This window comes from Chiloscyllium plagiosum, unplaced genomic scaffold (genome assembly GCF_037043375.1).
Source record: "Chiloscyllium plagiosum isolate Xiang-an unplaced genomic scaffold, Cpla_swu_hap1 HiC_scaffold_18, whole genome shotgun sequence".
Taxonomy (NCBI): domain Eukaryota; kingdom Metazoa; phylum Chordata; class Chondrichthyes; order Orectolobiformes; family Hemiscylliidae; genus Chiloscyllium; species Chiloscyllium plagiosum.
The window spans coordinates 14998441-15011490 of record NW_028270156.1 but is presented as its reverse complement, the minus strand read 5'-3'; the positions used below and the strand labels follow the sequence as shown (position 1 = coordinate 15011490).

The 13050-nt window shown below is 39.6% G+C and overlaps 1 protein-coding gene across 5 annotated transcripts in view; it reads right to left on the bottom strand.

Moving 5' to 3' along the window:
• Positions 1–13050, bottom strand: part of ext2 (exostosin glycosyltransferase 2) — a 194624-nt gene that overhangs the window by 26582 nt on the left and 154992 nt on the right. For all 5 annotated transcript variants that reach the window (XM_087996312.1, XM_087996311.1, XM_087996313.1 and 2 more), the window contains one exon: positions 11197–11363. In XM_087996312.1, coding sequence (XP_087852438.1) covers positions 11197–11363 — 167 coding nt within the window. The remainder of the gene's footprint in view (positions 1–11196; positions 11364–13050) is intronic.

Genomic DNA, 13050 nt, shown 5'->3' with positions numbered 1-13050 from the left:
AATGTTGGAGACATGCAATAGGAAACCTGAAACCTCAAATTTTCTCAGACTAACTGAGCCTTGCAAGTACATTATGTCTATATTAAGATATATATTGTACACATTATTTTTTTGCAGCATGGTTGAAGTACCTAGAAGTTAATCAAATAATTTTAAACATTTGGCTGGGAAACTCAGAACCTTTATGAACCAAGAATAAAATATTGTGCATTCTGAAATTTGAAATGAAGATAAAATGCTGGCATCATCGATGGAGAGAGAAATCAAGTTAATATTTCAGGTTGAATTATTCATTTTGAGAACTGAAAGTAAGGTATTATATCTACTTATTTTCTGTGCTACCTCTCATTGTTTTGATATTATGTAGGAGTCATCTGTATTCTGCATTTTAAGTTTTATAATCCCAGCTCTTATTCCCATGCCAGAAGGTGCTAATGTATGTTGGAACGTATTTCATAGAACATAACAACGCAGTACAGGCCTTTTGCCCATGATATTGTGTCGACCTGTGGAACCAATCTGAAGCCCATCTAACCTATACTATTCCACTTTCATTCATATGCTTATCCAACGATCATTCAATAGTCCAAATGTGGCCGCACCAGAGTTTTGTAAAGCTGCAGCATGACCTCATGATTCCAAACCTCAATCCCTTTACCAATAAAAGCTAACACACTGTGTATGCCTTCTGAACAACCCTGTCAACCAATGTGGCAACTTTCAAGGATCCGAGATACCTGGATACCGAGATCTCTCTGCTCATCTACACTACCAACAATCTTAACTTTAGCCCAGTACTCTGCACTCCTGTTACTCCTTCCAAAGTGAATCAACTCATACTTTTCCGCATTAAACTCCATTTGCCAACACTCAGCCCAGCTCTGCAGCTTATCTATGTCTCTCTGTAACCTACAACAGCCTTCGTCACTATCCACAACTCTACCGACTCTACCGCAAATTTACTAACCCAACCTTCCAGGCCCTCATCCAGGTCATTTATATAAATGACAAACAATAGTGGACCCAAAACAGATCCTTGCGGTACCTAGTGAGCTAGTAATTGAGCTCCAGTATGAATATTTCCCTCAACCATCATCCTCTGTCAGCTAGCCAATTTCTGAACCAAGCCACTAAATCACCCTCAATCCCATGCCTCCGTATTTTGTGCAACCATGGGGAACTTTATCTAACGCCTTACTCAAATCCACATACACAACATCAACCACCTGTTTGGTCATCTTCTTAAAGAACTCAATAAGGTTTGTGAGGCACGACCTACCCTCACAAAACCGTGTTGACTATCCCTAATCAACTTATTCCTCTCTAGATGATTAGAAACCCTGTCTCTTATAACCCTTTCCAACACTTTACCCACAACTGAAGTAAGGCTCACAGGTCTATAATTTCCCCTTCTTAAACAAGGGAACAACATTTGCTATCCTCCAGTCTTCTGGCACTGTTCGGTAGACAATGATGACATAAAGATCAAAGCCTAAAGCTCGGCAACCTCCTCCCTGGCTTCCCAGAGAATCTTAGAATAAATTCCATCCGGCCCAGGGGACTTATCTACTTTTACACTTTCCAGGATTGCTGACACCTCCTCCTTATGAACCTCAATCCAATCTAGTCCAGTAGCCTGTATCTCAGTATTCTCCTCGACCACATTGTCTTTTTCTACTACGAACAATTCACTCGAAGTAGGAGCTTACCTGAAACTCGTTTAGCTGGTCATCAATTATTTACTACCAAGAGTTGGAAGACTATTAGCGGTCAAGGACAGAGTTAGATTCAGTCCACACCCAATTTTAATGCCCAATATTCCCCTTTTAGCTGAAATCAGAGAGCAACAACCACTGTTGAGAGTAGGGAGTGCTGAGGGAGTCCCTGCAGAATGAGAGCTACCCTGTCAGCACTGTACATGTGATTATCAATTAACAGAGGTAAGGCTGGACTTTTGCCCCTCAGGTATGGGACGTTCTGTTCCCAAGGACTGTCAGTCACCACAAGCTGCAGATCTCCAATACCCTCTATAACGCTAATGATCAACTTCTTAACTAATGATCTGTCCATTCCATTTTCTGGTTCTGTCTATATCAGACACAAACAATAAATAACATTTGGTTTGAAATCATTTGCAGAAATAAAAGCTCCAAAGTGACCATGCCTGCTCCAGTGACAGACATATTGATGCAAGTTGGAAAATAAGGGTCAGACTCGGGCATCAAGGAAACTGTAGACATAAGGTGACATACCTGGTGAAAAATATTAACTGTACATGTTGGCTGCTGTGGTCTCCAAATACAGGAAAATGAAAAAGTTTTATCCTTAAGTTTAATCATGTGATGGAACATTTCTTTTAAGGCATGTTACATTCATGTTACTTTAAATCCTTAATTATCCAGTTGAAAGAAAAATGCCAAATGTGTTAATTTTTAAAGCATGTTTTTGATTGATTTTCTAATCCTTTAAGCAAAGGGGGGGACCACACAGTGACTCGGACGTGGGGGCGGAATGTGGATTGGGCGGGGGGGGCAGGTTTGGGCGGATTGGAGGGGGCATGGGGTTGGGGGTGCTGGACGGGGGTTGCACAGAGTTGGAGGGGGGTTGGATGGAGATACGGAGTTGGGTCGGATGGAGATACGGAGTTGGGGGAGGAGGTACTGGACTGGTGGTGGGGGGGGAGCTCGCTTGCAGTGTGATTCTGTCTCGTCTCCTGAACAGGAAGTGGACTTAGCTATGCTTGCTGAGTCAGTCCCATTGAACTGATTGGTGGGGGGATGGTGTGAGTAATGCTGCAGGTCCCTTACACACAAGTGTGTCTCTGCTCAGCAACAAACCCTGAGACAGAGAGAGGGAGCAAGGCAGGCAGAGCAAGCAAAAAGGAAACTTCAGAAATCTCCAAGCCCCAAGGAGAGGCATTGAATCAATTAATTGAATAATCAATTATCCAAACAAAATAGTGCCCGCCTATCTCATTCAGATAATCGAGATTCCTCTGTGTATTGATTGTATTATTCAATTAAGGTAGGTACCATTAAATCTTTCCAGAGTAGAAAGCAGCCACTCAGCCCATCAATGCACTAACCCTCCAAAGAGCATCCTACAAAGACCTAGCACCCCCCCAACCCTATCTCTTTTACCCCACATTTACCATGGCTAATCCACCTAACCTGCACATCCCTGGACACTACAGGTCCAATGTACTGTGGGTGGAAATTGGAGCATCCGGAGGAAACCCACATAGACATGGGTAATGTGTAAACTCCACACAAACAGTTATCCAAGGCTGGAATCATACCCAGGCCCCTGGCACCGTAAACACTCCACCGTGCCGCTATATTATGTACTGTCATGCAGAAATACTTTAAACAACAGATAAAATAATTTTCCTTGCTGCTATTATTTGTGGATATCAATGTAAATGTCATTACTCATTGTGCAAAACCAATAATTCAGGTCATTTACACAGATGCCTTGTCATAAAATGGCAGAATACCGTACCCTGATCTGACCTTACTCATTCTCTGACTGGTAATCACACTTTCTCTGCACAGATTGCAATTGAGACTTAAATAAATTCTGAATCCTATCCACACTTTTGAAAATTTAAATGGGTATACACAGAGTTATGAGTAGCTGTATTACATCTTTCGGCCCTAAAATCTCAGAAAGAATACATTGATCACTAGAGTAAGAAATGGCAGTACAGTGCACAAGGGCAATTTGCTCACATTTTGCAAACACTAATTGAATCAACTGCTTCATAGTTGATTGCATAATGCAAGGAATTTTAGTCCATTAGTCAGAAACTGTCAGACAATGAAGAGGCACGTATCACGGTTACCTTCTGAATCCTTCCCCAGAGGGTTTGAAATTTTAAAAGCCTCAGGTGATATGGGAAAATGTTCAGAGTACCTAGAGCTGGTAATCTATGACAGTGGAGTATTGTACTGGCTGTAACTATTCACTCAAGAGAAACGTCAGCATTCCTAGAATACCCAGCCTACTGCTGGATTTTGTCTTTCTAAAAATCCAACCAATTTCTTGAATAAATAGGGCGCACAAGTGCAAGCAAGTGACTAAATGGATAAACTGATGACTATTTGACAAACAACTTACATTTGCAAGTTATCCTCTCATTTGTGCATTTTGAGAAGTTTATGGCTAATCTCCTGGAAATTACATAAACAAAACTGAATACTATCATTCTTAATTATTCCTTGCGGATAAAGATTATTTTCAAGAATCAACCTCTCAAAATTCTTAGGTGCCATATTGTTAGATATAGATTTATAAATTCAAAGTAACTACTGGGCTATGCTTGATTTTTTTGCTCAATGAGGTTTCACTTCTTTGCAAAATGTCAAATCTGACTCTCCTGACAGATTCACCCGTACTGGGATGAGACAACCACAAAGGATTATTGCTGGGGCAAGATATTGAAGGTAGGGATAGATATGCACACAGATGGTTACTTTATCTATGACTGCTATTCTATAGGTCTTGGATTATGTAAACTTATTCATGGAAAATAAACAGCTAGAGGATTAATGTATAGTTTAACATTAAATTGATGAAGTTTTTACCGGAATATTTCGAATTCAGAAACTTAATTGAACTTTCTTCATCAAAGGTTTGCCTGCAACAAATCACAACCTTCAGCAGTAAGTTGCAGTGTAACCATGAACACACATTGTATATAATCTAGTTGAAAATGCTAGTTCCATGAGGAAAACAAATTTTTCATCAGACTTATGTTCCCATGAACTGGTAATGAAGCATGCAAAATGTAGGATAAAATATTTGCGAGTAGTACGAGGTGCTCGATGTTTCTGCAATAAATGTGTCAAAATCAACCCATTACTTGTGAACCCGTTGTAATCGGAGAATATGTGAAATATGTACAATGCCTGGACATCATACAAATCTTGTGCTTATTTTATTTAAGGTATTACTTTAGATCCAGCCATAATTCTGTTATATTAATGGAACTTAAAAAGGAACTATTGTAATTTCTTTTCTAGTTTGATTATGGAGAAAATAAACTATAATACAGCAGATGATCGTCCTGCTAACTACAAGTTTCCGGCGCTGTCAGAAGTAAACTATTTACTTCTGCTACTCTTCATCCAATACATCAATCACTGTAAGAAATAATATTTTTAGTAATATAATATCTTTATGCGTCCAACCCAAGAAACAACAATTTACAAAGGTACAAAGGAAGCTTTCATTACATTGCTGAAATGCAGTTGTCCACGAGCCACATTTGAAAAAGAAATTATACACAAGATAAAAAGGTGCATGCGTATTCTCGAACAGTGAAGCTTATTAACACCATCCACTAACTTCAGTCTGAGAGAAAATCAGGAAATGTGATGAGTTCAACCAGCATATTCCAGGATTGTATATTTCTTGATGCTCCTTTTCTTACAGGACAAGTAAACTGAATTGTCCTTTTTATAAATCTTTCTTCCCTGAGGTGTGCTGAAAAAAACTGTCATTTTACACCAATTGAAATATACCATGAAAAATTGAATTAATCACTCGTTCAACTAGTTCAATAACCAGCTAGCTGAAGCTAATCTGGAGCTGGGTCTCATAGTCTGTGAAGTGTAGTTTTGACAGAAAAAAACTAAGACAGAAGTAAAGAGGTAAGTGATTGGTGCATGAGCATTTTGCTCATTAGCTTTCAAAATAAAGTGAATTTATGAGTAACTGGAAAGTTTGATTAAGCATTGGTAAAGTTTCTATCGGTCATAAAATTTATTAGCTGTTGTAGTGTTATTAATTATAAATTAAGTGAAAGAAATAAATTAACACAGAATAAAGATGGCAGGAAAGGTGATAGGCTGTGATTGCAGGATGTGATGGGAGCTTCTGTCCATTGGTGAGAGCCAGGACAAACACATTTGCATTAAGTGTTTGTGACTGTAGAAACTTTAGCTCCGAAATAACAGGCTGGAGACCGATCATCAGACACTGAAAAACGTTGGGGAGGGCTACAAGTTACCTAGTTACTTCATTCCGGGAGATGCTTCACCTTTAGAATAGTGTCTTCTGATTTAGCTCTTGATCATGGACAGGAGGGTATGACTTTAAGTGAGGTAGGTAAGTCAATTGAGGAGATGAGTATGGTGGAGCCTAGCTTTGCATGTGACCAACAAGTTTCAGGTTCTTGCAGCTTACATGGGTGGAAGTGGAGGTGGTAGGGTGGATGAGTGAACCTATCAATGATTCAATAGTATAGGAAGGAAGAGGTGGCAGAATTGGTACAGTGGCAGGAGACAGCATACTTAGGAGGTTAGAACACTTCTTTATAACCAGAAAGCATTCTGACCGGTTTTGCCTCTCTGCTCCCAGAGTTTGGGACATCTGTTTAGCATTGGAGAGGAGCTTGCAATAGGAGGGGGAGGAGCTAGTGGTCTTGGGTCACACTGGTATCAATGACATAGGCAGAAATAGAAAAGACAGTGTACGAGAACTAGGGGCGAAATAAAAATGTAAAGCCTCAAGGTAATAATTTTTGCATAATTAACTGACTGGCAAAAGGTAAATAAAATTAGACACTTGGTTGTATGTCTTAAAGACTGGTGTGGAAAAAATGGGTTTCAATCCCTGGAACTGCTGGGACAAGTACTAGGGAAATTGGATCAGTACCACTGGGAAAATCTGCACCTGACTCAGGCTGGGACCTGTGTTCTGGCTAGTCATATAACTAGGTGCACGTCGGTACTGTGGTAGTGATAGTCATACAACTAGGACAACAGAAAGGACCTTCAACTACATAATGGAGGCAAAAGATCAAATTCAAAAGATTACAGAAAAGGCAAAAGAAGATAAGTAATAATATGGGAAATGCTAGACAGATCAATACAGGAATGGATAGAGAATACAAATCTAACAGTTCTGTATCTTAATGCAGGTAGCATTCAAAAGAAAACAAATGAATTGATAAAACAAATGGAAATAAATAATTACAGTCCAATAGCCATTGCAGACATGGCTGTAGGATAACAGCAAGTCAGATCTGAATATTTAAGAGTAAGTGAAACTGAGGAAGGGCAGGAAGTGAGGAAAAGGTGGAGGTTGACTCTGTTAGTTGATAATAACATTAACACAACAGAGAGGGATGACTTAAATTCAGAAAACCAGGAGGCAACACTTAGATAGAGATAAGAAATGATAAAAGCAAGAAGTCATTTGTGTTCTGGTCTTTTATCAGTAAACACATGGTAGGATGGAGTACAAAGGAAGACGTAATGAAAGGTTTGTCAGAAAGGTCACAATCACAGAGGATTTTAATCGACATTGATTTGTTTGCCATTTCCCATATTAATAGCTATCTTTCTTGCCTTGTCTCTTTTCTTTTGATCTACACTAACTTCTTAAATTTGATCCCTTGCCTCCATTATTTAAAGATGTTTCTATATATGTACATATAGACCAGAAATATTATATGGGAGAAGGAAGCCTCGATGAAGAATTTGTGGAACATTTCGTAATAGTTTCTTAAAGTGGCATATTATGGAGTCAACCAGAAGCCGGGTGATAGAGGTAGAGGCAGAGATTTAAGGGATATTTCAGAATGCAAATCAATGGAAGAGATTGTTGAAGTGCTTGCAAATGGCACTTGCAAAGTAATTACCTGCTCATGGACATACAGTTCCAGCTCCGCTTCAACGCCTGGGGAATTCAGCTCCTGACATTATTACAAACTTGGTCCAAATATGGACAAAAGAGCTGAAGAGAGGTGAGGTGAGAGTGGCTGCTATTATTAAAGAATAGCATTAACGAACTCTAGCAAAAACGGATTTAATGGGAATCAAGGGGGAAAACTTTCTGCTGATTGAGGTCATACCCAGCACAAGGGAAAATGGTTGTAGTTGTTAGTAGTCAGTCATCTCAGCTCCAGGATGTCAGTGCAGGAGTACATCATGGTAATGTCAGAGGTCCAACCTTCTTTTTAGCTGCTTCATCAATGACTTTCCTTCCATCATTGAGGCTAAATAGAGTTGCTTGCTGATGATTGTATAATGTTTAGCATCAATCACAATTTCAGAGAGACTGAAGCAGTCCATGGGAGAAATGCAACAAGGCAACATTCAAGATTGGGCTTGAAAACCAGGCAATAACCACCCCAACAAGAGAGAATCAATTCTCGTTTCTTTAAGTTCAATGGCACTACTATCGCTGAGTCTCCCATTACCAACTCCATGGGGGCATACAGTTGACTTAAAACTGAACTAGCCATATAAATACTGTGGCTACAAAAGCAGATCAGATGCTAGAAATCCTGTGCTAAATAATCTGACTCCCTAATGCGTGATCACCATCTACATAAGTCATGAATGTGATGGAATACTCCCCATTTTCCGAGATGAGTGCAGCTCCAACAATATTCAAAAAGATTGATCCCATCTAGGTCAAAGCAACCCACTAGATTGGCATCACTTTTACCATTCACACTCTTCACCACCAATGTAGATGGTACACGCAGTTGCAAACTGCAACATGCATTACAGTAGCTCACCAAAGTTCCTTTGAAAGCATCTTCCAAACCCTTGATTTCTGACCTTGAACAGCACGAGCAGCAAATGTATGGGAACAACATCACCTGCAAGTTCTCCTTTGATCCACTTTGTTCCTAGTGTTGCTGGGTCAAAACCTGGGATTGCCTTCCTAACAGAATGATGGCTATATCTAGATTAGATTAGATTAGATTACAGTGTGGAAACAGGCCATTCGGCCCAACAAGTCCATACCGACCCGCCGAAGCGAAACCCACCCATACCCCTACATTTACCCCTTACCTAACACTATGGGCAATTTAGTATGGCCAATTCACCTGACCCTGCACATCTTTGGACTGTGGGAGGAAACCGGAGCACCCGGAGGAAACCCACGCAGACACGGGGAGAACGTGCAAACTCCACACAGTCAGTCGCCTGAGGCGGGAATTGAACCCGGGTCTCTGGCGCTGTGAGGCAGCAGTGCTAACCACTGTGCCACCGTGCCGCCCTAAGGCCTGCAGAGGTTCAAGAGGCAGTATATCACTACTTTTTCCAAGGACATAGGATGGGTAATAAATGCTGGCCTAGTCAGTGAAGCCCACTTCCCATGAATGAATAATAAAGATCAACAGTTTCCAGCTCTAAATAAAACTATTATTCCTACCTTCCAGGTACTTCATTGCTTTAAACTTATCATTTAGCCTCCCAATAAATATTATTGAAGTCATGCAAAGCTACGCCTCAAATTATCTAAGCCCTTTAGTTCTCACTGTAAAGATAATCACAAAATGTGAAAATGTGAAGCACCAACCCAAAATTAAGGTTCAAAACTCTCTGCCTCCTAGTTCTTGCCATGTTAAACTTGCTTGACATCCTCTTTCCCTCCGTTTCAAACAGTCTTCTCTAAAAGTGTACCTTCCTTCTATAGTCTCCCAAGTGTCACAGTACTTATCATTCACTATTCCTATTTGCCCGTACTTTCATTTCCTTTCCCCTTGTCTCTTATACCAATCTATTCCAGTTGCGGAAATTAGGCTTTTCCTGGATGACAACAACTTATTTCACGAATACATCTACTAAATGTCTCTCTAAAAATATTGTAATTTTTAGTGCTGATAATCCCAAAACTTTGCAAGTATTATAGTAGCATGACGAGATCTAAGGAGCTGAGCTGATTTGCAATTAGCTTATAATAATTGCTCATTAGTTTTGTGAAACCATCAAATGTAGAATAGCATGGTCTGCAACAGTTTTAGCTACTGGATTGTATCTATCTAAATCTAAATTAGTTTCTGATGCAAGTTAGTGTTTCAGATTACGCTTTGATTTGAGCTTAGTGCAATTCTTAATCCATTTTCGACTTGTCATTTCCTTCTTCCTGTCCCTGCTTTCACTCTCTCCACCATGGACTACCATCATCCACCCTACCATGCACGTAATCCTCCACAGGTTGTTGGTGCACTCAGTTTTCTACCATTTTCTTTCCTCCTTTCAAAACTCAAGCTGCCTGGTGACAAGAATGATTGGTGATAAATAGAAAAGATAGAATGTCTCTTGTCGCCATTTAAAGTATTGAAGATGGAATCATGGCAAAATCCAATTAATCTGTACTCAACCATGTACTTTTGAAAGAACTGGTACAGTTGCAGTTCATCAGCATCTCTCTCACTGTAATATAGCAATGACATAGATACTCAGGCTAACCCTCTGAGGATGGGTTCAAATTCCACCACAACAACTGGTGAGATTAAACTTATTTGAAAACTAGTCTCAGATGTAATGACCATGGAACTTCGATTGGTATAAAAATCCATCTGATTCACTAACATCCTTCATGGGAGGAAAAGTGTCATCCTTACTTTGTCTGACCTACAAGTGACTTCAAATCCACAAAAAATGTGGCTTAATCTTCAGTATCCTCTGAAAAGGCCTAGCAAAACACTTCATTCAATGGCAGTTAGGAATAGGTAACAAATGCTGACCTTGCCAGTGAAACCAACATCCCACAAAAGAATAAAATGCGTACATTCTGCTCTTCTCAATGTTCAGTTTTCTACTTTTTGCCAATTTTTGACAATTATTCATTGAACCATAGCAAAGAACCATATTTCAGGGAGAGAGTAAACAGGTCTTGAGTCACAGGGATCAAACCTTGTGCTGTTGGCAGTAATGCACAATCTACACACAAGCTAGCTAGCTGGGCTAATTAGCAGCCCCCTGACCCCTGCACATACTCACAGGCCACTGATGATACTGAAACATAGTGCAATTCTGGTAAACAACAATTCTCCCACACCTGTAACTAAGTTAGAGCATTAGTGTTTGCATAATCACCATAAATGAACTGCACATTGATTACATTCCAGCAGAAATAGCCATTTAAGAGCAGGTTATGACTGTAGATAACATGAAAAACTAGTTGTCAATGAAAGAAATAACCAGCTAACTAGGCCTTATGTCATCACAAACTGGTGCATAAAGCAGATCCCTCCACATTACCCTCACAGGCACATTATCTTTTATGCTATATTGTATATAATAACAATGATAATGGCACAAGCAATCTATTTACTATAGTTTGACATCCGAGAAAGCAAAAATATTATGTTGTCTTATTATGTGAAGTAAATCAGTACTTGTAGATGAGGCAAGAACATTTCCATGCTAAACATCATGCACCCACCTCGTAGCCAAACTGCAATTCATCCGAAGTCAACATGATGATATCATCATCAATTGCCAGGACAGCTTCAGTTTCAATCTCATCATAAGGAAAGAACCTATTACTCAGTTTGTTTTCTTTGGTTCTTACAACTTTGAGGGGTACTCCAATCTTGGGCCACAGTGACTCTGGAATAAGAAACAAATTAAAATCTTAAATTTAATTTCTTTATTTAAACATTATAAGACAAATAAACCACCGTATTTGCCAACAGATGTTTTTGTTCACAAACCCTTTCCTTTATTTAAAATAGCAACCACAGTATCAAAATCATAACTTTAGTGAATGGCAATTTGAGTCATGAAACAATACTTGCTGTGAAGCTAATACTTTGAAGGAATTTCACTGTTTCAAGTTTGTCACAAGTGGCAGTAACTTTACAGATACAGACACTGCAAATTCCAGGCTCATTTCCTGCTATGGGTTATTGCCTCAAGATAAGTTTGCAAAAATTCTTTCACAAAGACATTTTAGTAATAACTTGAAAAGTACCTTACATTTCAAATCTCTATTTAAGAGAGGATATCAGGCTGTTGTAGGCTTCCATGAATGAATTTAGTTTATTCTATAATTTAAGCTTTCTTTTTAAGTGTCTTTGTTTGCCTTTCATACATTATAGATTTCTCTCAGTCTTCCCTTCCCCACTTTTGAGAATAATGTTGACAGTCATGATTTCAACTTCAAACACGAGTATGGCTGGCTTACACCCCTGTAGCAAGCCCTGCATGTTGTGACAGAAGGAACTCACGTTTCACTAAATGTAATATTTTCAGGATCTTGCAGCTGTGTGCTCTTTCAATCTCAATTCCCTAGGCTTTCAAGGTTTTGGTCGCGAAGCTACACTTCTTCCTGTCACAGCAGTCAGAATCTAGTAGCTGCAAGTTTGTAAAATATAAATGGCAGCAACAAATTGGTTATTTAATTTTATGAGATTACGAGCACTGACCAATCATATTAGTAATTAACGCATTTATACTAAGACATGAAATGACCCGATATCGTATTTTCCATTTGTTCATGGGATGACAGCATCGCTGGCTTGAGGAGCACTCTTTGCCCATTCCTAAATGCTCAGAGGGCAGTTATGATTCAACAAAATTGCTGTATGCCTGGAGTCACATTAGGTCTTCCCTAAAGGACATGAGTGAACCAGATGGGTTTTTACATCAATTGCCATTAAGCCAACATTTTGTTCTTGATTTTTCTCGAATTCAAATTCCCTGAACATAGCCTAGGTTCTGGATTACAAGTCCAGTGACATTCCCCCTACATCACCACCTCCTCAAGAGTCTGCTGTTGTTTCAAGTTAAGTTGAACAAAGATCAAACTAGGAGTGGCCAAGTGGTTACACAGCAGATACCTATGAAAAATATCACAATACTACTCGTGGTTTATTAGATTAGATTCCCAACAGTATGGAAACAGGCCATTTGGCCCAACAAGTCCACACTGATCCACTGAAGAAAAACCCACCCAGACCCATTTCCCCTGACTAATGCACCTAACACTATAGGCAATTTAGCATGGTAAATTCACCTGGCCTGCACATCTTTTTTTGGATTGTGGGAGGAAATGGAGCACCCGGATGAAACCCATGCAGACATGGGAAAATGTGCAAACTCGGATAATCGCCCGAGGCAGAATCAAACCTGGGTCCCTGACGCTGTGAGGCAGCAGTGCTAACCACTGAGCCACCGTGCCGCCCCTATTCCCAGTTCAATTATTTTGTAGGTTTTCTTAATCAGGATGTATAACCATTTTTGCGTCTGCTATTTATTTTCTCTGCCAATTCCTCATTTATGTCAAAAACTGATA